Here is a 26,175-nt window from a genome sequence, read left to right on the forward strand (position 1 = left end):
TTTGCATCAGATCATTCTTTCCCTAGTTTTTGACAAACTACACACTGAGCTGAAAGCACAAAAACAGCATGGGATCACCGCTCGCTACTGCCATCTAGTGGATACATTAAACTCGTACATAGCTTGTTAAACTTTAAAAGGTTTAAAATACGTCTCCGTGTGTGGGTAAGTTTTTCTATCTATTTTTTATATGTTTTACATTTTGTTTTATTGATTTTGATTTATTTTGTATTACATTTTTATTTATTTTCTATTTGATTTCTGTTCAGTATATTAATTCTTTCTGTTCTATTCGTCTAATTTTAATGTATTTAGTAGTCTTTCTATTTTTAAAAACAATTGATGTCTAAATATAGATCAGAAAATCTCCTCAATCGCCGATCGATTTGTCTCCCCTGAGCGATCAAAAACCGATTGCTCTGGTCTCGAGTCACATGTTTTGACATGTAAACATGGCGGACGAGGATTCAAACGCTAAAGTTGAATGCGAAGACATTCCTGCAAAAGAAGAAGAACCAGAGACTACGGAACCTGAGCAAAATGATGTCGCCAACGATACCGACGAGGTCCAGAAGGACAAACGGGCAGACAGCTCCTGGTCGGCGCCGATTCTGTCGTTTGCTCGTAAAGCGACGGAGACGCTGAGCAGCGCGGGGTTAAAGGGATCGGACACATCACAACACCCCTCAGATCCCCTAAAGACAGCAGGTATGACACCTCTTCAGCGCTCTAATATTTAAATATAGGGATAAGAAAGTTAACTGACTGCGCTTATAAGTAAGATATGTAGTCAATAACACAATTAATAAAGTACAACGGTAATGCCATATTTTTGCAAGTTAAATATACATATTAAATATACATATGCACAGTACTTTTTTCACAACGTAATTTATTTATTTTTTTACATTTTTAAATGCAACATGAAAATATGACGTTCTGATTGGTACGAATGTATAAGGGAAGGTGTGTATATTACCATGAAATTTAAAATAAACACTTTTTTTTTATTGTTTTTTTAGCCCTGTGGGAAAAGACTATCTGAAACTACAAATATCGCATGCAGTGTCATAGTTTAGATGGCAGTAACTGCATTTATATGTAAATACCCAGTCAGTTTTGTGTTAGGAAATATTAATAATGTAATGAAAATATGTGCAGTATATTGTTTAAAGTATTCTTCTACCTAATATAGTGTACTGTGTATTATTTAAATCATTTTTTTATTTATTCTATTATAAATTATTTATTAAAAAAATATTTAAATTATTATTTACGCTTTAAATTAATCTACTTTTTAAATTATTTAGTTTTAAACGGTAATACTGTAGTTTATTTTAATTATTGTTACTTTTTTGAATCAAGTTGCCAGTTTAATCCAATTATTGTTACTTTATTTTAATCATATTCTTTTATTTATTTATTGTTTTTACACTGTTTTTTTCTAAATTTTTCCGTTCTCCTCCTGCTCTCCCTTGTGTCTCACTGTTTTGAAAACCCTGTCATGCTTGCTTGTGTATTTTCTTTATGAGAAGTTTGAAACTATACTAGTAAAAATTATATTGTGGATTAAAGTATAAATACTCAAAAATATAACATGCCAAACTAGAGAACACTGCTGACACTGTTTGAAATGTCATGTCAGCTGCCCAAATACTATGGTATATGAATATAGTAAAAATTATGTACTTTAGAAATACAAAGAACCATGGTATCATTTGATTGCAGCACTGCTCCATCAAACAGTACAGTTTTGTAATAGAGATCTATAAGTCTACCATTCAAAAGAATGAAGAGGTCCAGTTGATTGCATCACGCAGGTTAGTGTATTCATGAGCTTAATCCTTGCAACTCTTATCGGGCCATTATCCATTTAGGCGTCTATGAGTATAATAAGTAATTTATCAATTTTAATGCAGCTAGTGTTATATGGTGAAGAACATAACCTACATCTGTGGCTTATTTTGTGGTAGAATTCCAACATATGACATAATTGTATTGTAGACCATTACGGTATACAGGAAATGAATAATGCACCTGCTTCCTGACTCTGAATATTTTTTTATTTCCAGCAGGAACTTCCACTTCCCCTCAAGTTCGCTTTAAGACTCTTTGTTTGTTATTCCAAGTTACCGTAATATTTAAGTCATTGTTTTTCATTTGCACTTAATTACACCGACTCACCGGCTAAACTAAGCAAACGTGAGCTGATTAATCCTGCAGATGCCACAGGAAGTGTTTGTGCTAATGCATCTGTGTTGTCCAGCTGTGAAGGATCCCATGGTGGTGGAGAGGTCAAATCTCCTCAGCATGATGAAGCTCAGCATTAAGGTTCTGATCCAGTCCTCCCTCAGTCTCGGCCGCACGCTGGACTCTGAATATCCACATCTGCAGCAGTTCTTTGTGGTTCTGGAGCACTGCCTTAAACATGGGTTAAAAGGTGAGATGGGACATAAATCTTAAAAGTGAATTTAGAATTACGAAATGTTACTGTATTCATATAGGTAACGCTCACAAAAACATATTCTGGTGACCAGTCACGTTTCACCCTCAAAATCAAATGAGAAGAAAGGGAAAAAAAAAAAAAATATATATATATATATATACAGTGCCCTCCAAAAGTATTGGAACAGTAAGGCCAATTCCTTTATTTTTGCTGTAGACTGAAAACATTTAGGTTTGACATCAAAAGATGAATATGAGATGAGAGATTAACATTTCAGCTTTTATTTACAGGTATTTTCATCTGGATCTGATACACAACTTAGAAGATAGCACCTTTTGTTTGAACTCACCCATTTTTCATGTTACCGAAAGTATTGGAACATGTGACTGACAGCTGTGTTTTGTTGCCCTGGTGTGTCCTATTAATTGATTATTCAAACAATAAATAGCACTGAATGTCTGCGCTCAGTTTCAGATCCGTGCAGACTGCATTTATAGTTAGTTAGACGTGTAACCAACATGAAAACCAGAGAGGTGTCTATGGGTGAAAAACAAGCAATTGTGAAGCTGAGAGAAGATGAAAAATCAATCAAACCATTGCACAAACACTGGTAATACCAAGTACAACCATTTGGAATCTCCTGACCAAGAAAGAAACCACTGGTGTACTAAGTAACACCCCTCAAAGAGGTAGATCAATGAAAACATCTGCAGTTGATGACAGAAACATTGTGACAGCTGTACAGAAAGACCCTAAAACAACTGTTAGTGACATCAGCAACAACCTCCAGAGGGCAGGAGTGAAGGCATCACAATCTACTGTTCGCACAAGACTTCATGAACAAAAGTACAGAGGCTACACCAGAAGATGCAAACCACTCATTAGCAAGAAGAATAAGAGACGAGCCTCAAACATTCTGGGACAAGGTTTTATGGACCAAAGTGATGGAAAGGCTAAAGTTTGGAGAAAGAAAGGATCTGCTCATGATACAAACATACAAGCTCATCTGAAACACAGTGTACACAGGTGTACATTATAGTACACATTACACAAGTAATGTGATGGCTTGGGCTTTCATCGCTTCTTCTGGGACAGGCTCATTAATCTTCATTAATGATGTAACACATGATGGCAGCAGCAAAATTAACTCAGAAGTCGACAGAAATATTTTGTCTGACAATTTACAGAAAGATGCAACCAAACTGATTGGGAGATCCTTCATCATGCAGCAAGATAATGACCCAAAACATAGTGCCAAAACAACAAAGGAGTTCATCAGGGGCAAGAAGTGGAAGGTTTTAGACTGGCCAAGCCAATCTCCACACTTAAACCCTGTAGAGTATGCATTTTACCTGCTAAAGAAGAGACTGAAGGGAGTAACCCCCCAAAACTGAAAGAGGCTGCAGTGAAAGTCTGGAAAAGCATCACAAAAGAAGAATACAAAAGTTTGGTGATGTCAATGGGTCACAGGCTTGATGCAGTTATTGAAAGCAAAGGATTTGCAACTAAATATGAAGTATTTTTCACTTTAATCTGTTAATTCTATCTGTTCCAATACTTTCGGTAACATGAAAAATGGGTGGGTTCAAACAAAAGGTGCTATCTTCTAAGTTGTGTATCAGATCCAGATGAAAATACCTGTAAATAAAAGCTGAAATGTCAATCTCTCATCTCATATTCATCTTTTGATGTCAAACCCAAATGTTTTCAGTCTACAGCAAAAATAAAGGAATTGGCCTTACTGTTCCAATACTTTTGGAGGGCACTGAATATATATGTGTGTGTGTGTGTGTGTGTGTATATACACACACACACATGCATACAGGTACATCTAAAAAAAATTAGAATATCGTGAAAAACTGCATTTGTTTGTAACTTATTTCAAAAAGTGAAACTTTCATATATATTTTAGATTCATTACATGTAAAGTAAGTGTATGTAAAGTAACTTTGTTTTTAAAAACAAAGTTTTAATTTTGATTATTAGAGCTTACAGCTCGTGAAAGTCAAAATCCAGTATCTCAAAATATTAGAATATTTCCTAAGATCAATCAAAAAAAGTATTTGCAAAACATAAAAGTTCAAGTTCTTTAAAGTATGTTCATTTATGCATTCAATACTTGGTCGGGGCTCCTTTAGCACAAACTCCAGCATCAGTGAGGAATGGCATGGAAGAGATCAGCCTGTGGCTCTGCTGAGGCACTATTGAGCCTTCAGCTCGTCTGGATTGTTGGATCGACTTGTTTGTCATCTTTCTCTTGAAAATATCCCATAGATCCCATATGGGGTTCAGGTCAGGCATGTTGGCTGGCCAATCAAGCACAGTAATACCATGGTCAGCAAACCACTTGAAAGTGATTTTGGCAGTGTGGGCAGGTGCTAAAGTCCTGCTGGAAAAGCAAATCAGCATCTCCATAAAGCTTGTCAGCAGATGGAAACATAAAGTGCTCTAAAATCTCCTGGTAGACGGCTGCATTGACTCTGGACTTGATAAAACACAATGGACCAACACCAGCAGACATCACGGCACTCCAAATCATCACTGACTTCAGAAACTTCACACTGGACTTCAAATAGCTTGGGTTCTGTGCCTCTCCTGTCTTCCTCCAGACATTGATTTCCAAATGAAATGTAAAATTTGAATTTATCTGTAAAGAGGACTTTGGACCACTGAGCAACAGTCCAGTTCTTTTTCTCCTTAGCCCAGGTAAGATGCTTCTGCCGATGTTTCTGTTTCAGAAGTGGCTTGGTAGCCCTTTTCCTGAAGACTCCAGCTTCAATCCACTCCTTGTGAAGCTCTCACAAGTGTTTGAATCAGCTTTGCTTGACAGTTTTCTCAAGCTTGTGGCCATCCCTGTTGCATGTGCACCTTTTCCTACCCAAATTCTTCCTTCCAGTCAACTTTGCATTTAATATGCTTTGATACAGCACTCTGTAAACAGCCACGCCTTTCAGTAATGACCCTCTGTGACTTACCCTCTTTGTGGAGGGCGTCAATGTTCGTCTTCTGGATCATTGCCAAGTCAGCAGTGTTCTCCATTATTGTGGTTTCAAAGAACAAGAGATACCCTGAATTTATACTGTAGGGATGGTCGTTTAATGAAACTCAAATATAATAAATATTCTAATATATTGAGATACTGATTTTTGATTTTCACGAGCTGTAAGCTCTAATCTTCTAAATTAAAACAAGAAAACTTTTGAAGTGTCTTACTATACATGTTATGAATGTAAAATATATACGAAAGTTTCACTTTTTGAAATAAGTTACAAAAAATTCAGTTTTTCACGTTATTCAATTTTTTTTATATGTACCTGTATATATACAGTGCTCTGTTGGCTGTGGAGTCAAGACATTTGCAAATATGATTAAAAGATGAATATGAGACAAAACTACAGAATGTCACATTTTATTATTGGGTGATTCAACACACAGATGTTTTACCAAATAAAAAGAACAGCACTTTTAGAGTTTCATCACCCTAACTGATGTGAGGATAAGTATTGGGACAGTTGAACATAAGGCAGATATAAAAGATTAAAAGCTATTATTTAGTTGCAGATCCCTTGCGCACAATCACAGCAGTGAGTCTGGGACCCATAGACATCACCAGACTCTTGGTCTCATCCTTTGAAATCCTTTTCCCAGCCTTTAATGCAGCCAATTCCAATTGTTGCTTGTTTTGGGGAGTTTCTGCCTTTACTCTCCTCTTCAGCTGGTGAAATTCATGTTCAATCGGATTTAAATCTGGAGATTGACTTGGGCAATCTAAGACTTTCCATTTCTTTGCCGTTATAAATTCCTTGACTGAACTGGCAGGGTGTTTTGGGTCATTGTCCTGATGCTATATGAAGCACTTCCCAATGAATCTGGTGGCATTTTCTTGAATATTGGTAGGCAAGATGGTTTTGTACCCTTCCAAATTCATTCTGCTACTATAATCATACATTAAGCCATCAGTAAAGTTGAGAGGGCCTGTTCCAGAGACAGCCATGCATGCCCATGCCATGACACCACCTCCACCATGCTTTACAGATGAGTCTGTATGCTTGGGATCGTTGCAGTTCCCTTTTTTTTCTCCACATTTTTGCTTTATCACTTAGATAAAGGTTCATCTTTGTCTCATCGGTCCACAAACACAGTTCCAAAACTCTTCTGCCTCACCTTTGTGCTTTTTTGCAAACTCTAATCTTGCCTTTCTATATTTGGTGCTGGTCAGAGGTTTGCATCTTGCTGTGTAGCATCTGTAATTCTGTGTCAAAGTCTCCTGAGGACAGTAGATTGTCAGAGCATCACCCCAGCTTTCTGGAAGTTGTTGGTGATTTTACAGACACGTCTTTTAGGATTAATTTTCACAGCTTTTATGATTTGTTTGTCATCAACTACTGTTGTTTTCTCAGCCGATCAGGTCATTGTTGGTTGCTGGTGGTTTCCAAACTCTTGATTTCTCCATGCCCTTTGTTTTTGCTAGAGCTCAAACTGACTTCCTCTTTTCTTTTAGCATCCAAATTGCTTGCTTTTCTCGAAGTCAGCTCCTTTTGTCTTCATCCTGGTTTATGCGTGTCATCATCGAATGCAAGATTCAGAATACAGAAGTAATGGATATAACTGATACGACACATTCCCTGCTTTTAATATCTAAAGATTTAATGCAACAGGACACAGCTGATCACTTAGGAAGACCTGTGAGGCAACTGTTCCAATACTTATGCTCACATCAGATAGAGGGATGAAACTCTAAAAGTGCTGTTCTTTTTATTTGGTAAAACACTTATGAGTTGAAACGGCTAATAATAAAATGTGACATTCTGTAGTTCTGTCTCATATTCATCTTTTAATCATATTTGTAAATGTCTTGACAGCACAGCCAACAGAGCAATTTTGTCTTTACTGTTCCAATACTTTTGGAGGGCACTATATATATATATATATATATATATAATATTTATTTTTGGAAAAAATAATAATACACACACACACACGTGTGTGTGTGTGTATTATTAACATACATATATGTGTGTGTGTGTGTGTGTGTGTGTGTGTGTATTATTATTTTTTCCAAAAATAAATATTTTAAAAGCATTTGTTTAATATCTATCTATCTACTTATTTATGAAAATGAAGTATATTTAGTTTGGATGGTGCACATTTTCCACTTGAAATGTTATTGCTGGACATTTCTTATTTTCAGTTTGAGTTGATTCTCATTATTGTAATACAGTCGTTTTTATTATGAAAAAAATATTTATTGTACAGTTAAAAATAAAATGCTGCAATGTAATTAGTTTTGAAAATTACATAATTTTCAGTACAACAAATACCTCCATGATTTATAAATACTTCAGAGCAGTGTTATTTTTTGTTTTTTTTTGTTTGTTTTAGTTTTATTAATATTTATTAATATTAAATTTAGCTTTTATATTGTCTGTTTTCAGAAATGGAAAATGTGGCCTTGGTTACTTGCTGAAAGAAATGTTAATTTATTTATATATATATATATATATATATATCATATCATATTTTATTTCAGTTCATGTTTATTTTATTCAAGCAATGAAAATTATTTTATGTTTTTAATTTAGTCAACAGTAATAAAGCTGCTTCAAAGTGTTAATAATAAAGTGTATGTTTGTGTGTGTGTGTATATAAAATATATAATTGTTTTCAGGAGGCAAATGTGTTTTAATTATTTTGAAAACTTAAAGGCTACATTTCATGAAGGAAAATGTGATTTTTTTTTCTCTTATTTTTCTTATTTATTTTTAATTTTGGAGTTTAAAACCTAGATATTCTTGACAGATTTTGTGAAATTAACCTATTTTATGGCCTAAATCCTGCATGTTTCTGTCTCACCTCTTGTGCAGTAAAGAAGACTTTCATTGGTCAGAATAAGTCTATCTGGGCTCCTCTGGAGTTGATAGAGAAACTGTGCCCTGAGTCAGCTGACATTGCCACCAGTGTGCGGGATATGCCTGGAATCAAGTAGGTGCTTATCGCAAGCGTTTGTCTTAAATATAGTATCCTGTCTGAAACAGAGTAATAGGAGAGTGTGATTTGATCTGTACTTCTGTGTTGTTGCAGGACTGGCCTCGGGCGAGCTCGAGCGTGGCTGCATCTGGCTCTAATGCAGAAAAAAATCGCAGACTACATGAAAGTGCTAATAAATAGAAGAGAACTTCTTGGGTAAGAGCTATTAAATTCCAATGATATTTAATATTTAGACTCTTCTATAGAATTTATTTAATATCATACAAAATACAGTACTGTAGTGCTATTCAATTCTGGGCTTCCCAATGTAAATTCGTGGGGGGGGTTTTTCTGTCTCAGGGAGTTTTATGACCCCGGGGCTCTTATAATGGAGGAGGAGGGGGCTGTTATTGTAGGTATGCTGGTGGGTCTGAATGTGCTCGATGCCAATCTCTGTGTGAAAGGAGAGGATTTGGATTCCCAGGTAAAACATATAGCCATCCAAACCATGTTATCAGATGACACTGATGCTAAACATGCTGTGTTTTTGTTTCTGCAGGTGGGCGTCATTGACTTCTCAATGTATCTAAAGGATCCGCAAGCTACTGAGAACACACAGGAGTGAGTGTGTGATCACTTAGCAAAGATTAAGCATTAAATCACTAATTACATGGCTAGAAACAAGACTATTATTTAGTTATTTTTGAACTAGTTTAGTAATTTTGACTCTTTCTGATTCTTTAACTGCGAACAGTGATTCAAAAATGACAGCCATTCTTGACCAGAAGCACTACATAGAAGAACTGAACCGGCATCTGAGCTGCACAGTAACGGATCTTCAGGCCAAGATGGACTCACTGGAGAAGACCAACAGCAAACTCATTGAGGAGGTGGTGGCTTGATTTTTATGGACTTTATTATGACCTTATATTATGTAATTTCTTGGTTCTAAATTGTGCACATTATTAAATACAGGATTAACTTGGAAAAATATATTTATTTGATGTCTTTTGTACAGCTTACAGCAGCCACAGACAGAATCAACGCTCTGCGCGAAGAGCAGGAACAACTTAAACAAGAAAATGCAAAAATTCTCCAATCTAGTCAGAGGAAAGAAGAGGTGAGAGTTGCAATAGAAATGTTGTATTATGAAAACAATCGGTATGAAATAATTTAAAAAAAAATCTGCATCTGTTCACTGGAAAAGTCGCTAGAAAAAGTTTGGAACGTCTAACGCCAGGACCCTAAAAATGGCCAAATGTAGGCCTGTCTTTGGTTTATTACTAATAAATTAATCCATGCAGTATTTTGTCATTCCACAAGAAAGTTACCTGCCATCTAGACCGTTTTATTTTCTAAGCAAAATTGTACTCTCTTTGGATTGTTTAGGTGACTCAACAAGACAGCCAGGTTGAGCTAGAAACATATCGTCAGACACGGCAGGGTTTGGATGAAATGTACAGTGTAGTTTGGAAGCAATACAAGGAGGAGAAACGAATCCGGCAGGTAAGAATGTAAAATAATTCATCTTAAAATGCAAAATCATTTACAAATTTGAGTCTGTATTGTATTACATGGTATTAAAGGGACCCAAAAAAAAAAAAATATATACTCACCCTCATGTTGTTTCTTTTTTCTGAGATATTTTGAAGAATGTGGGTAACTAAAAAGTTGCTGGTCCCCAATTACTTTCATAGTATGTAAAAAATACTATGAAGGTCACTGGGGCCCAGAAACTGTTTGGTTACAACATTCTTCAAAATATCTTCTTTTATGTTCAACAGAAGAAAAACTTAATAAATGATGACAGAATTTTCATCCCTTTAATGGATGAATGTAAATATAGTATTTTTTGGAGCCAGTCAAAGTCTCTGAATTAACTGTTTGGCAAATCAGGAGCTGCAAAAGGAGCTGGAGCTGCAGATCGGTCTGAAGCAGGAAATGGAAGTTGCCATGAAACTCCTGGAAAAGGACACGCATGAGAAACAAGACGCGCTGGTCGCACTTCGACAACAGCTAGACCAAGTCAAGAATCTCAACTTGCAGATGTTCAACAAAGCACAGGTGTTACATCTTATTGTCTGAACAACATGTTACTGGAATAGGATTACCTGTAACCAGTTGAAACTTAAGCCTTGTCGTTTAACCTATAAGGAGTCTGACCGAGTGGCCCAGAAAAAAGTGGAGGACATGCAAGAGCTTGAAAAGAAGATGATTCAGATGGAAGCAGCCATGAAGGAACTAGAGCAGAGGTGCCAGGACATTTTTAAGGAATAATTCACTCAAAATGATTCATTATTTACCCACCTATATGTTGTTCCAAACCTAATGACTGTTTTCCTTATGATCTTTGAAAGAATGTAGGTGAAACAAGTCATACAGGTTTGAAACAACATGAAGATCACAGATATGTAGTAAATGATATGCATGTAGTTTTTATAGATCTGATAAACATGAGTATTTGCTCCTTAGGCTTCAAAATTCTGAAAATGTGCGCAAGAACACGGATGAAAGCCAGAATGAGCTGAAATCAGAGATGAAAGGGAAAGTGAACGCTCTGCAGAAGCGTCTTGCTGACCTCGACACACTCAGGTAGTGTAAATCAGGCTTCTAGAAATGCGCTAACTTTGCTGTCATAGACACCTTGAAGGGATAGTTCATCCGAAAATAAATATTTTGTCATCATTTCTCACACACACTTAAGCATTTCTGATAAACACACAAAAAATATATTTTGATGAATGTTGGTAACCAAACAGTCGACTTCCATAGTATGGAAAAAAAAAACACTATAGAAGTCAATGGCTACCGTCAACTGTTTAGTTACCTATATTCTCTTGTGTGTTCAGCAAAAGAAATAAACTCATACAGGTTTGGAACAAGTGTAGGGTGCATAAATGATGACAGAGTTTTCATTTTTGGGTGAACTATCGCTTTAAATTTAAACCAGCTTTTAAGTATTTGTTTCGAATTTACATTTACTGTTATAATCCCTTTAGAAATCTCATCCTGCATTAGAGAACATTTAAAAAAAATATTTAATTATAATTTTTAATTTATGTATTCCCCCAATTGTTTTTGTTATGTAAAGTTAAAAAACAATTTAAATAGATGGGGTGAAAAAAATAACTTTCTTCCTTTATTAAAGGGGTTGTCATAATTTCACTACTCTTTTTTTTTTTTTTTTTTTTTTTTTTAACATGTTGTTTCTGTTCTCTTTTCAGGGCAGGCCTGGAGTCAGAGCTCAGCGCAGAGAAGGAGCAGCGGCAGAACCTACAGAGGGAGCTGCAGAGAGAACAAGACAACAGCGCAGAGCTGCGCACACAACTGCAGCAGCTGCAGGGCCTGCAGACGGTCAGATACACTGCTGCTTCCGCCATAAAACTAAGCACTACAAGTCAATAAAGACTTTTAATTATACAAAATCAAAGCATGAGTGAAGTTTTTGTATTATGGTGTTAATAAATTATGACTGCTTCAATCTAGAACACTCTACCTTTGTTTCCACAGGAGCTGCTTGATCTTCGCCAGGAGAAGAAACAGCTCCAGCAGCTGTGTGAGGAGCAGGAACAGGCTCTACAGGAGATGGGCCTTCATCTCAGCCAGTAAGACTGCTCAACTCACATTTTCTGATATTTCTGGATAATGACAGTTCACAGTTGTCGTCTTTGGAGCTGCTTTATAGCTGAATCGAATGTGTATCATAATAATTGACGAACTCTGCAACACTGACAGTCTATTTGAACTGAATTGAATCAACGCTGAACTGACTTCAGCTGATGCTTTTTTTGAATGATGCTTTTGTCATTTTAGAGCTGCTTTACAGCTGAAAGTGTTCATTTCATAACCGACGAACTTTGCAGCACGCTAAATGTCTTGAACTAAAATCCTGCTTTCAGATCCAAACTCAAGATGGAGGACTTCAGAGAGGTCAACAAAGCTTTGAAGGTAAAAGAGCTTCATGAGGTTATCTGTAATGTGTCCATTTGCTCTGCAAAGCTAAAGATTATTTCTTAGTATTGCTTTCCAAGTATTCGTTTTTTTTCTTTTTACTTTGCTGTATAACTTCTTGTACACTTACTGATGACTTTTGTAAAATTGTCTTTACTGTCACTTTTGATCATTTTAATCCTTGCTTAATAAAGGTATTAATTTTTTATCCAATAATTTAAGTAACAAGTAACGTTCAGTATCCAAATTTTTTATTTTAATTAATTTTCTTATCCGTTTTCCAGGGTCATGCTTGGTTAAAAGATGATGAAGCTACACAGTGCAAGCAGTGCCAAAAAGAATTCTCAATCTCTCGGAGAAAGGTGAGTGATGCTCCACTCTGTCGGTCACTACATCTCAGTCTTTGGCATGTAACTCTTGTTTTTCTTTTCTGTTTGAAGCACCATTGCAGGAACTGTGGAGACATCTACTGCAACAGCTGCTCCAGTAATGAGCTGGCTCTCTCCTCATACCCCAGACCTGTCCGCGTGTGTGACGCCTGCCATGCCCTTCTGCTCCAGAGAAGCTCCATCGGCTCCTCCTGACAGCATTCAACATCTCTGCTGATCATGTGTGTGAGAAACTACAGGCTAACTGTATTAATCAAACTCTCAGTCTCTGTTTTTAACACTTTTGCATTAATTGCTTGAACCACTGGCTTCCGTTTGACTAAAATCATTGATTGTTGCAAAACCAAATGCAAAGTTTTTTGACAGGAAGATGCAAGGATAATTAGAAACTAACATTAATTTGATTGTATTTATAATGATAGTCTCCATTTTAGGGAGAGCACTAACATATATAAGCCTTTCACGTGTTCACCAAGAGTGGATGCAGAGGATTCATATTTCAATACTCTTCATGCTTTTTAGTTTCTTATCAAAATAGGACAGAATTAATTTTGTAATGATTTTGTAAATTCTAGTGTTCTATTTTATTTTTTAAGGAGACATGGAATTACTGAATTGTAATCTTTATCACTAATTATCACTTTTTTAGTGTATGTGCTTGTGCTAAAAAGATTTAATCTGCATGTCATACAAAAATATATCACTATCAGAAGTCAAAAGTTGGGACAAGGTCCTGTTTAAAGTTAGTAGATATGCGAATTGTTCAACAAAATGTTTAAATCATAAAAACCATTCTTACATAAATAGAATTGAATAACAAAGGTTTTATGAACCCATTCGTTCTGCTAATATCATGAATGAGGCATGAAGTCTGTAAATGATTTTTTTGTTGTCCGAAGGTAAAATCACATTATAGTATGCAAGACTAAAGAGCAGATGAATTGTATTTTCTCCAACTTTTTTTGCTCATGCGAGTCAAAGAATTCTTTTTTTTTTATAAAACTTTTTAAGGCTCTGAATACAAAATGTCTATTTTAGATTGTATGACAGATTCCTGTGTTGTACCCTCTTTTGTCTCCTTTTCTGTTCATAAAGCTGTAATGAAGTTGCTGAAGATTTTATAGAATTGTGTACAGTTTAATAAACACTGCCTCAAAGTAATAATCCATCTGTGAAGCCATGAGGAATCAGACATTTGTCCACTACACTGAAATCACAGGTGATGCACTGTATGGGAAAAAAGCTAATACAAACAGTAACATGCATCTAAATGAAACCCGTCCACTTCCCACCATGCTTTAAAATTATACAAAAATCTTTTTTTTTTTCTTTAAACTTAAACTCTCTTTGAATGATCGGCCTGGAATAAGCATTAAGTACATGCAAAACACCTTTGCAGGAGCCAAAGGTTTAAGATATGATGCTACAATCACTGACGGTAAACTCTCTGTGTGCGAAGACGTCAAGCTGCACAAAAGGCTTTGATAAAGTTGGCTCATATAGGAAATAAAAATCACCTCTTTAATACTCTACTGTAAAAACGGATTTACAGGCACCTCTCCAGTGTGATACATGGGTTGATTCACATTTCAGAAAATAAAGAGTTTCTCTTTAACAAATTACCACTAGTCAGGATTTGTTTTCAACCACGTCAAAAGAGAAAAAGTTTGCTTGTGCACAGCTCCAAACACAACTTAGAAGGGAGCAAGGAACAAAGAACAAACAAATGAAAGAGGACACTGTTCAAATGAAGGTTATAAAGCAGCTATGAAAGGCCCGGAGGCTACATCCCCCAGCCTCCACCCATGCCGCTGTTGAGGCCGTTCATTCCCATGGACCCACGGCTCCCTCCACCATAGTAACTGCTCCCTATTCCGCCCTGATTACCTGACAGGAAAAGAAATACACATTTTAGGACCAGGGAGTTCTCAGTGCGGAAAGAATCCTCATTTATACTATGATTCTCAAGGCCTGGTCACATGACAAAGGATGCAGGTTTGTCATGAAGGTGATTTACGTGGTTATTATAGTTAACTACACAAATTAAAACCATTACAAAAACAGTCACTTGAAATACAAAATTAATTTCAGCTAGTTGCCAAGTTTTCATTTTAATGTAATTTAACGATGTACTAAAATAACAAAAAACTATATAGACAAAAAACTCCAATGACAAAAACAAAATTACTAACACTTTGAAAAAGTTCTCTCTACAAATTTAAGTTGGCTTGAAAAAGTCTAGCCAGAAAGTTTGAAGTAGTTTTATAAGCTTGAAGTTTACAGCGTTTCAGTTTTTTTTCAGTAAATAGTTACGTTTTAATTTTTTTACATTTTAAATTACTACTTTTAAAAGCTAAACACCAGCTAAAAACAGCTGATTTAGCAACAAAAAAAACAACCTTAAAAACTAAACAGCTAAAACTGTTAAAAAGCTAAACCCAGTTCATTTAAAGAAAAATACCTAAAAACAGCTAAAACCAGATGAATTTGCAAACAAAAGCAATAAACAGTATCATAAGAGACAGCCATCGTTAATGCATCGTTAGGTAAATATGATCACAAGTTCCATTAAACTCTATTGTTAACAATGGAACTTGTGGCCATGGTTGATTTTGGGAAACCCACCCGTATAGTGTTTTTACACAATGGCATAAGCCATGTAACTCTTTGGCAATCAATAACTGCAATTTAAATGGTCAGATGGGATCAAAGGCGAAACAGTTTAAACTTTGGAGGGTAAACATTACATCATTTAAAGTGCATGCAATCCAGTGTCAGAGATAAAGCTGGTTTGATGATTGGGAGACTTTTGATGGAGGTCATGTGATAGGGCCTTGAGCGATGCGTCAAATTCTAACCCTCTTGGACCCCTAAAAGATTCCACCAGCTTGAACCAGCAACATGCGTCAATAAACCAGCACAATGCAATCAATAAAACCATCAGCATTTTTTTAAATTATATATCTTGCGTACAAATTCTGGATGTCCTAATTCAGAGACTGCATTCCGAAGACGTCAATACAGGGCTACATGCATTAATGCAGCCTCAAAATGCGTCCTTTGTTTCCCAGGCCATGAGGGATGCAACAGATGGATCCTTCACAGCCCAAACTATCCCAAGATTCACTGTAATTCACCAGTAATAAGAGGACTCTTATTGAGAGAAAAAGCAGAATTGCACTTTTAAATGTAGTATTGGGTTTCAATTTACTGCCACCCATTACTTTACTGCCACCCATTAACAGCAGCTGTCACAGTTTCTATGCAACAAGAGCAATCCATCATTAGCGAGACCATCCCATTTAAACAATACTTGGTTTGGCACTCATAGACTTCGAAGAATACAGCCCCAGAATTGGGACACAGATGATGTCATTTATAAAAGATCAAATTAAATGCCTTTGTTTTGGTTAGTAAGTTAACCAACACCATAAGCTACGCATTTTGCATGCAACATTTACTGAATTTTGCTCTCTGTTAAATGTGAACATTATGAAATTGAAATGTACACATTTATTCAAAAGAAAGATACTATGTAGTCAATGTAAAATCCAGACAAACTTTATTAAAATTATATTATTGGCATTGAAGTACTGTTTAATTATGATTGTATTTACCTGATCAGCTACAACAGGATAACACGAAAGGCTTTTTAATCAGGCATTACAAACAGCTACCCCTAGGGGTCCAAGGGCGATAGGATTTGGCAGGGAACCGGCTAGCAGAGCTACGGAAGAGCTGACACTCACTGTAGTCACTGTAGCCCCCCATGCCACTCTGGTTACCATAACCTCCGCTGTAGCCAGAGCCCATCTGCTGGCTGCTGTGTCCGTATGACGACTGGTTTCCTGCAGAGTGGCAATTATGCATTTATGATAGCTGCTCAGTAAAAGTTACCAAAGTCTCAAGGAGAGGTGAAGAAGGGGTCTTACCCATACCGCCCATCATTTGGCCACCGTATCCTCCACTTCCACCCCCTGCCGTGGAGTTTAGGAACAGCTCCACATAACGGTGCTCTGCATGAGAATAAAAGCCCATTCACACCAAGAACAATAACAAAATGTACGTAGCATCCACACCAACAGAACATTCTGTTTATAATAAGCACATGCTACAGTTTTGTCGTCTGCTGGTTTAAATGCTAAGTGGATTCTGATTGGCTATCAATGTTTTTGTCATTCATCAGCTTGAAAAGTTGCTTTTAAAGTAATTCCAACAATATAATTCAAAACTGTGTTACAGTTACTGTCCTTTAGTGTTGTCAGTTAAGCCCAAAGTATACTTCAGTTTTTACACGTGCGCGAGTGTCAGCGTACAGTGCGCGACCTGAATTTGAATCAACAAAATAGTACGAGCACCATCAGATTTTTGTAACTGCGTGTACTTTGCGCATTGATAGGTTTTGCACTAATCAGTGGTTCCACAAGGTGGCAGCATTGGCCCGGGCCGTTGTTTTACAGTAGAAAACTAAACTAAAGAGTCAGAACAACAACAACAACAACAACAAAATAGCGGAGAGTGCAACAACAATAGATGACTGCACTGACAAGCGCTTGTGTCAGGGGGTTATGAGAGAGCCGCAAGAGTACAAAGACATTTTTATTGGTCATAACTTCTAGAAAAAACAACAAATGCTGGACAAAGATGATGCTTTCCATAGTGTATGTATCGACCGCCTGCGTTCGCTCACACTATCAAATGGAGGATACTTTGAAAGACTGCACATTCAACGGTACACATACGCTAGCGAACGCATACAAAAATGAAGTATACTCCAGAATATCATCCATCATAACCAAAGTTTTATTAAGGTGTTCCGTTTCCTTCAATAGAACAATGCAGACATTCAAGACCCATTAATAGGACTGAATTTAAACGTATAGTTCACTCAAAAACAAATTCTCTCATCATTTACTCAATCTCAAGTAGTTCCAAACCTTTATGAATTTCTTCCATCTGCTGACACAAAAAAGAATATATTTTTAAGGATGTGGGTAAACAAACAGCAGACTTTTCATTTTTGGGTGAACTATCCCTTTAATGAAAATCATTCAGTTTTACTTTTGTTTCCTCTTCTAACACTTACGCATATTGGCTTTGTCCTTCGACATGGCTGCTACGGCGTCCTCATGTGTGGCAAATTCTACATCCGCCTCGCCCGTTACTCTTCCATCAGGGCCGATCTCCAGGTGAACACGCACTGGGTTCAGTGGAGAGAAGAACTAGAGAAGAAAACATGGAGATAGACAGTAAACAGGACATGTATGTAATCAAATAAACTTTGTATTAACAGATACTTGAAATAAACGTGTGCGCATAAGGACTCACATTGTATATGTCAGTTTCAGTGGCTCTGTATGGAAGGCCTCTCATGTGCACACAATGTCCCGTTGTGCTCTGAAAGGAGGAGCCGCCGTCTCCATAACGACCATCTTTGAGGCAAATAAGAGCAAGTAAAAGTTAAGAAAAAATATATATATATTCTACCTGATAAGCCTTTCGCTGTCTGTTTTACTTAACTGTGCAAAAGTATCTTGACAGGAAGCTGTAGAAACAGAGCAAGATTCAAAGATTTATCTGAACAGAGTAAAAGCAAAGCTATTCCTTTACAACTATTCAGTTAGCAGCCCAAATCTGCAACTATTATTTTGGAACTACTTCAACCGAGTGCCATAGTGTCTATATGTTTCTTTATATGCACACTACCATTCAAAAGTCTGTGGTACTTTATTATTTTTTTTAGTTTTTAAAATTGATACTTTTCAGCAAGGATGCATTAAATCAAAAGTGATAGCAAATGTTCTTTTTAACTTTCTATCAATCACATAACCCTGAAATAAAATGTATAATATCCACAAAAAATTAAATCTGGGGTCATCAAGTTTTTTTTTAATTGATACTTTTATTCAGCAAGGCATTACCTCAACAAAAGTAACAGAAAATAGTTTTATAAAGACTTTCTTGTATGTTTTTATAAAATTATTATAAATTATTAAAGAACCCTGAAAAATGTATCACAGCTTCCACAAAAATAGGGCTGGGATATCGATTCAGATGTCCCGATTCGATAGCTCTCGATTCGATTCTCGATTTTTTATTTATTTATTACATTCAGTGAATATAGTTTTAATACAAAAGCTATTGATATTTCTAAGAAATGAACAGTACACATCAGTTTACAAATGGTGAATTAATAAAGAAATTAAGAACCACAGGCCTGTATTTTAAACCTATTCTTTTTTTTGTATAGGGTCCTTTCTTAAACAATAATAGGGCCCTATAAAATGTTCTTAATTTTTCTGGTAATCAGATGAAGGCATACAACATTAATTTAATTTATCCTAATCAAATTTAATTTAAACCCTTTTATTTTTTGGCAAACAAAGTGCTGCACAACAGGTTTACTGTTAAAATTAAAAAGAAAACAAATGGGATTGTTCCTTTAAAAATAAAGATTTATTAATATTTATTAGTAGCATTGAGTCTTATATTCTGACAGTTTCTTAATGTTAAACTAAACTTTTATTTTGACGGGTTGCCATGAGGAACTTGCAGCTGCTGTGTATCATGTGATATGACAGTAGTTTTCTCAAATTAAACAACTGTAAAATTAATGAAATATTCGTGTGTTAATATCATCATATAGTGAGACGGCAGAAGATGAAATCATGGCGTCTTATGTGTGATATCAGATGCTTCCACAGATTTATAGTATTACTATATATTATTATTGTAGTATTTCACCTGAGTATTACAAATCACGCGTATGGCTTTGTTCTTGGTTCTCATCTCCGCCATAAGCACCGAATGAATGACAGGCTTTCTATTGTAACATCGCGCACGGTAAATAAGGGTGACATCTAGTGGAGAAGACTAATGATAAGAATCACATTGATCAGATCTTGTTTTAAATGTGTGCTGAAATAAATACCGGAAAAGATCGTTTCGCGGCTTTTGAGAATCGATTTCGGAACGACGTCATTAAATAAACTGATTAATCGAAAAATCGATTTTTTTGCCCTACACAAAAATATTAAGCAGCATAACTGTTTTCAACATGTCAACAAATATTTCTTGAACAGCAAATCAGCATATTAGAATGATTTCTGAAGAATCATGTGTCACTGAAGACTGGAGTAATGATGCTGAAAATTCATCTTTGAATCACAGAATAAATGACAATATATTCAAATAGAAAACAGTTACTGAAATTTGTAATAATTTTTCACAATATTACAGTTTTTACCAGATATTTGACCAAATAAATGCAGCCTTGATGAGAATAAAATACTTTAGAAAAAAATCTTGCCAACCCCAAACTTATGAACAATAGTGAGATATATTAAAGCAATATACAAGGTTTAGTATTAAGCTCTATCAATAGTATTTGTAGCAATGTTTATAGCAACCAAAAGTACTTCACCTCCACCGTAGCCTCCACGTCTCATTCTCTCAAAGGAGACTCCTCTGCCCATGCTGTTGTAGCCGCGGCCGCCTCCAGGCCTGTCGTAGGGGCCTGGTCTCTGCATGCCCATAACCTTACGCTGAGGTTCATAATGTGTGCGCACCTCCGCCCGGCTGCTCTTGAAGATCTCTATATACCTAAGGACATAAATGCAGAGTAATGGCACCAGGGTCTACCAGCAAGAGACGAGCATTCCTACGTGCAGTATAAATAAGGGCTGTCTGAAAACGGGTGTAATGAACAAACAGCCTTAGTAAAAATGACTCTGGGATGACACTAATTAACAGTCAGCCTCTCCGTTCAGTGACTTTACGTAACAGTTTCTGAAAAAAAGAGACAGAGAGACAGAAAATAAAGAACCCTTAAATATTTAGTTTCATTCAACCCTTCATTACAAAGAACTTTTCTTATGGTCACCCGAAGGCAGCTGGCAATGTGTTACTGTGGTCTGGGTCTTATTGGACTGACACGCTGCTTTCGTTCTCTGTTAGCAAAGCACTTCGGACTGTTAGGGTTAACTTTGTATTACCTGTTTAACTGGGTCCTCGTGATCTGACATCTTCAAATGGTAGAAAAACTGAGAGATTCCTATTGCATAAAACTTAGTGCTGAGTGGCCATGTGACTAGGCTATTGATCAAGAAGGGAAGGGTTGACGTCAAACATCTCAAATAAAAAAAAAAAGTTCCTTAAGCAGCAAGTCATTGTATTAGAATCATTTCTGAAGAATTCTGTGACACTGAAGAGGGAAGTGGTGATGCTGAAAATTCAGCTTTGGCATCACAAGAATAAATTACATTGTAAAACTTTCAAATAGAAAACAGTTATTTTAAAGGGTTAGTTCACCCAAAAATGAAAATTCTGTCATTAATTACTCTCTCTAATATCGTTGCAAGTAAGACCTTCATTCATCTTCAGAACACAAATTAAGTTATTTTTGATTAAATCTGTGAGCTTTCTAACCCTGCATAGACAACAACGCAACTGACACGTTCAAGGCCAAGAAAGGTAGTAAGTACATCATTAAAAAAAGTCCATGTGACATCAGTGGTTCAATCATCATTTTATGAAGCTACGAGAAGACTTTTTGTGCACAAAGAAAACAAAAACAACAACTTTGTTCAATTTCTTGTCTTCCGTGTCAGTTTTTAATGTGTGTTTACGACAGTGCCATGACAATTTAATGCTGACACAGGAGCCAGCGTTCTGACATAGAACATCCATCTCTCTTAGTTCATCGTCTGTATAATTCTCGTTCAAGTAAGTAAGGTTGGGCAAAAAAAAAGTCATCCTCTGTCAAACTCTTTAGACATGTTTATGACAACTGTTTTGTCTCTGCTTGTAAACAAGGTATATTGCATCCGATTTCTACGTCAGAACGGCGGCTCCTGCCTGAGCAGCACCCTGCACATGCTTCGTGATACTGGTGTGAATGCACAACGAAGACTGACACGGAAGAGAAATGACTGTTGAATAAAGTCATTATTTTTGTGTTCTTTGCACACAAAAAGTATTCTCGTAGCTTCATAACATTACGGTTGAACCACTGATATCACATGGACTATTTTATTAATGTCCTTATTACCTTTCTGGGCCTTGAACGTGTCAGTTGTGTTGCTGTCTATGGAGGGTCAGAAAGCTCTTGGATTTCATAAAAAATCTCTTAATTTGAGTTCCAAAGATGAACAAAGGTCTTACGGGTTTGAAACGACATGAGGGTGAATAATTAATGACAATTTTCATTTTTAGGCGAACTATCCCTTTAGACTGTAAAAATATTTCACAATATTACTCATGTCAAACATATAAAAAGTCCAAATAATGTTGTATTAAGGTGCAATTACAGATGAAATCCAGTAGTTTCAAAGGAATCCACATGATCGTGAATTTCACGAGAGGACAAAAGATTTCCCCTTGCAGATCTTGAAAGAGGTTCATGCTTTTCACAAATTCACTACAACCATCAGAAAGCTGCTTGGTTTGAAAGTGTCTTCTGTGAACTGTGCTTCATACATCGCTACACTATAAACAATTTACGATGAACGCTTTTTGCCAGAAAAATTGCGCTGAAATTCTACCGCAACTTCAATACATCTGGCTGTTATAACTGCCCATTACAACCCAAAATGCTTTGAATGCTCATGTAAATAGCAGTTAAGAGTAAAAAATTCACTAAACTGTCTCAAAAGTACCCACATTCAGTTTTCTCTCTAAATCTACACAGTGCAACTTAATGGTTCACTCAGCACTAATAATTCATAATCTTTAATGCTTCTGGACCTATTCTTCCTTGTTTTTTTTGTTTGCTGTCAAATCATCTGTGGTCATATCTTGCCATTTCTGCAGTGGATGATTTATTGAGGTGAACACCATAAGAAAAGCAACGTATCCAGGCAACCAACCAACCATCCCCACCTGTGCCCTATTCTTTCCTTGTGTTTCTTTAGAGCCTTTTCGGCTATATCCTGTGAAGCAAACTGCACGAAGGCCTCCCCCGTACTCCTCCCCTGGAAGTCCACCGGCAATGTTATCCCATTTGGCACGATTTCCAACCCTTCAACCCAAGGACAGATAACCCCAGTGGGGGACAAATTAAGTCACAAGCCCATTAACAAGACTATATATTATTCTATGGGTTTCTCTTTATGTCAAATGAGAAATGGTACTACATAAACATTCCAAATGGGGCCACAATACATTTGAAACTTTTCTTGCACAATTTATGGATAATTTTGTGCAAGAAAAAGAGGGGTCACTTAAATCAAATGCCTCTAGAGCGTCTGTCTCAACCCATCTCTTGTTTGTTTGGTAAACCCCAAAAATTATCTAGATTGTTGTGCAGAAAGGGCTGAGGCAGTTTAATTCAGAAGAAAAAAAAAAAAAAAAAAGAAAAGAAAAGCACAAATTCTAATAGTTACATAGACAACGCTGGATAAAAAGTGACCCATCTTGGTCCTTCTGGATGGTCCAATTCTTAAGATTTCAACTATTCCTAATTTTTAAAGATTATACGACTGGAACTGAGCTCTTTAATTTTAATGTTCAAAGCTCATTTTAGTGCAAATGATGGTCCGATGAACTAAAATAAACCTAAGATAAATGGTGGCATACTGCTTAATTTTGAGTAAAAAGGGCAATTCAAAATTCCTATCGGACATACCTGCAAAAAACTGGACAATTTCCTCCTTGCTGCATCCAAAAGGCAGACCGCGAAGCCTAACCAGGCCGTCTCCTCCTGTGTCCGGGCAGTTCGGTCCGGTGTGCTTCAGAACCCAGTCCATCTCAACACTATTGGATTTGAATACTGAAAGCACATATGAATCGATCAGTATTTTATCTTGAATTATTTTTGGTGTAGTTCACCAGTTCATTATTTGCTGAACCCCTTTGTATCTTCATCAGCATTCAGGTTCTTCATCGGATTTGGAAAAATTTAGCATTACATAACTTGTTCCCCAATGGATCCTCAGCAGTGAATGGGTGCCATCAGAATGACCAAATAGCTGATAAAAAAAAAAACATCACAAGTACTCCACATGACTCCAGTCCATCAATTACCATGTTGTGAAGTGAAAAGCTGTGTTTGTATGAAACAAACCCATCATCAAGACATTTTAAAATTCAAACCATTGCCTCTGTGCATCTGAAATATGCACAGATCAAGCATGGTTTAGAAGTGAAAACAGTCTGAAACAGTTCTAAACAAATATGTTAATGTCGACTTTGAAAACACGGTTTTGCACTTCACAAGACATTAATTGTGGACTGGATTTATGTGGATTATTTGTAGATTGTTGTGATGTTTTCATCAGCTGTTTGGACTCTCATTCTGCCGGCATCCATTCACTGCAAAGGATCCATTGGTGAGCAAGTGATGCAATGCTAAATTTGACCAAATCTGTTATGATGAAGAAACAAATTCAACTTCAAGGATGACCTGTGTGTGTATACATTTTCATTTTTGGGTGAATTATTCCTTTAGGGATCCTAACTAAGGCAAAAGAAGCTGCCTACCTTCTACATAACGGTGGCCCATGGTTTCACGATCTTTCTTCACTGCAATTTTAAGATCTTCTTCTGATTCCAACTCGACAAATGCTTCTCCACTTGGTCGCCCTTCCCGTGTGTATGTGAAGTGTATGCTTGTCCCATTGTTTGCAATTTTGCACTCTACAATGAAATTTAGCTAGAATTAATCAGGCAGGGAATAAAACCTAAGTGGAAAAGATTTAAGCAGAGGACTTTTTTACCTGAGAAGAACCTCTGAACTTCATCAACAGAACAGGACCACGGCAAACCTCTGACTCTCACCACAAAACCCTCTCCATCCGCCATGCTGGAAACAACCCTGTTTAAACACAATATATGGGATTGTGACTCTATAATACACTAAAAAAAATATTAGTTTTTGTGTTATACTATAAAGAGATCTGAATATCAGACACTTATCTGCATTTCAAATGAAGCATGGCTGCATGGTAAACTACCCCTGACATACAACATATAAAGCAAAATGCTCAGCCAAAATAAATTAATAAACAACAGGGCAGGGCTAAAAATTAATTAAAAGCTAATCCAATCAATCATGCACCTAAACATTTTCTTTTCATTCTCTATTCAGTCAAAACGAAAAAAAAAACAAGAAAATTCCTTTAAGCATAAAACAAGACTCTGTGAAAAGCAAATATTTATTTACATAATATATGAGGGAAACTCTTTAGCATAACTGAGGAAACGCAACTGTTAGCTTAGCGAGCTAGCTCAAGCACATACCTTCTGATAAACCCCCCAAAGACGCTTCGTCTACTCAACCGAAGCAACGTGATGTGATTTATCGGCACCTTAATAAAGTATTTTACCATACAACTTCTTATATATGTCTACAATAAGTAAATGAATAAAAAAGCTGACCTGCTCACATATGAACGTTGCTCTTCCCTGATCTGAGGCGGATTCAGAAAGTAAGAGGCATTTGTCGACACCTTCTGTTTGGGATGTGACGCTACAGCGCTTTAAATCTATACACACATAATCCATATTATTTCAGTAGCCTACATGAAGTACATTCTCTATCACTATCAGGAACTTATGTTACTATTTATACTGACATACTGATAATCTCATTCAAATAAAAAAATTCACACCTTAACAGTTTCTGTTTATATCATAGACTGCATAAAAAGGTTTAAATTCGTATTCGCCTATCACTCAACAAGTCTGAATAAAATATCAATATTTTTTCTTTCTATATAGGCTATATAATATAAAGGCTACATTTACAACAGTATTATTAATGTTAATTGTTTTTAAACTGAGTTTAAAACTTAGACATGTTCCAAATATCATTAACACACACAAAAATAAATTAATAAAAACAACAACAACAATAATAATAATCTCATATAAAATTAACTTGACCCCCTGGGGTTGGCAAACATAATTTTCATAAAGGTTAACCTTTTGCTAACCATTTGTTGAAAAGAGGATATCCTATCCTATAATTATGGAAGCAAGTTTTGACAGACAGACAAACAAATAAATGCTTTGGTAAGTAATTATGACGCAAAAAGTCGAAAATATGATTTAGCATATTTTAATCGCACTTTTTATTTATAAAAAGCAGTTTAGTAGTTTTTTCATAAAGTTTACCCAGTATCTCATAATTTCTATTTTTAATCTTATACCTTTTTTTCTCATAGACTTTTTAATGTCATAATTATTATTATAACTAAATAACTAACTATTTGTATATTTATTTATTTGTAGGAACTTGGCTTCTATATATACATTTACATTTATGCATTTAGCAGACGCTTTTATCCAAAGCGACTTACATTGCATTCTAGTTACAGTTTTTACATTTTATCAGCTCAAACATATACATATTGTCTAAGTTCCGTGGAAATTCAAATGCAAAGGTTTTGTAAAATCAAATCTATTTCCCTGAAAGGTCTGGCA

General features: G+C 36.1%; 2 protein-coding genes across 11 annotated transcripts; one reads left to right on the top strand and one right to left on the bottom strand.

Annotated features, from left to right (window-relative positions):
* Window positions 1-356: 356 nt before the first annotated feature.
* Window positions 357-14,374, top strand: LOC306882940 (RUN and FYVE domain-containing protein 1-like). The gene is made up of 17 exons (XM_079437951.1): window positions 357-708; window positions 2,267-2,440; window positions 8,311-8,428; window positions 8,528-8,629; window positions 8,774-8,897; window positions 8,973-9,034; window positions 9,168-9,303; window positions 9,432-9,533; window positions 9,803-9,919; window positions 10,310-10,477; window positions 10,568-10,665; window positions 10,886-11,005; window positions 11,638-11,767; window positions 11,924-12,018; window positions 12,313-12,361; window positions 12,649-12,726; window positions 12,805-14,374. The coding sequence occupies exons 1-17, from the start codon at window positions 453-455 to the stop codon at window positions 12,946-12,948; spliced, it is 2,073 nt and encodes a 690-aa protein (XP_079294077.1). The 5' UTR covers window positions 357-452; the 3' UTR covers window positions 12,949-14,374.
* Window positions 13,874-25,204, bottom strand: LOC306882941 (heterogeneous nuclear ribonucleoprotein H-like). Of its 10 annotated transcripts, none has more exons than XM_079437956.1 (12): window positions 25,129-25,181; window positions 24,468-24,565; window positions 24,232-24,387; window positions 23,378-23,521; window positions 22,633-22,771; window positions 20,177-20,355; window positions 18,274-18,330; window positions 18,082-18,185; window positions 17,840-17,975; window positions 16,686-16,769; window positions 16,503-16,601; window positions 13,876-14,640 (listed from the first exon to the last, which is right to left on the bottom strand). In XM_079437956.1, the coding sequence occupies exons 2-12, from the start codon at window positions 24,550-24,552 to the stop codon at window positions 14,537-14,539; spliced, it is 1,287 nt and encodes a 428-aa protein (XP_079294082.1). In that variant the 5' UTR covers window positions 24,553-24,565; window positions 25,129-25,181; the 3' UTR covers window positions 13,876-14,536. The 10 variants fall into 10 exon arrangements, with proteins under 10 accessions (XP_079294083.1, XP_079294079.1, XP_079294082.1 ...); XM_079437955.1 differs by having other exon boundaries at window positions 25,137-25,155; XM_079437959.1 differs by lacking the exon at window positions 18,274-18,330 and having other exon boundaries at window positions 25,137-25,204.
* Between the last annotated feature and the right edge of the window lie 971 nt (window positions 25,205-26,175).

Source organism: Barbus barbus (genome assembly GCF_936440315.1).
Source record: "Barbus barbus genome assembly, chromosome: 17".
Classification (NCBI taxonomy): domain Eukaryota; kingdom Metazoa; phylum Chordata; class Actinopteri; order Cypriniformes; family Cyprinidae; genus Barbus; species Barbus barbus.

Bases quoted from the DNA above. Each gene is read 5' to 3' on its own strand.
- LOC306882940 (XM_079437951.1), top strand. From the start codon at position 453: ATGGCGGACGAGGATTCAAACGCTAAAGTTGAATGCGAAGACATTCCT. The intron at 9,920-10,309 runs GTAAGAATGTAA...TTGGCAAATCAG, and splicing joins AGGAGAAACGAATCCGGCAG to GAGCTGCAAAAGGAGCTGGA. The intron at 11,768-11,923 runs GTCAGATACACT...TTGTTTCCACAG, and splicing joins AGCTGCAGGGCCTGCAGACG to GAGCTGCTTGATCTTCGCCA.
- LOC306882941 (XM_079437952.1), bottom strand. From the start codon at position 25,079: ATGGTAAAATACTTTATTAAGGTGCCGATAAATCACATCACGTTGCTT. The intron at 23,522-24,231 runs GTAGGCAGCTTC...ATGTGCTTTCAG, and splicing joins GGGCCACCGTTATGTAGAAG to TATTCAAATCCAATAGTGTT. The intron at 16,602-16,685 runs GTAAGACCCCTT...GCCACTCTGCAG, and splicing joins CCAAATGATGGGCGGTATGG to GAAACCAGTCGTCATACGGA.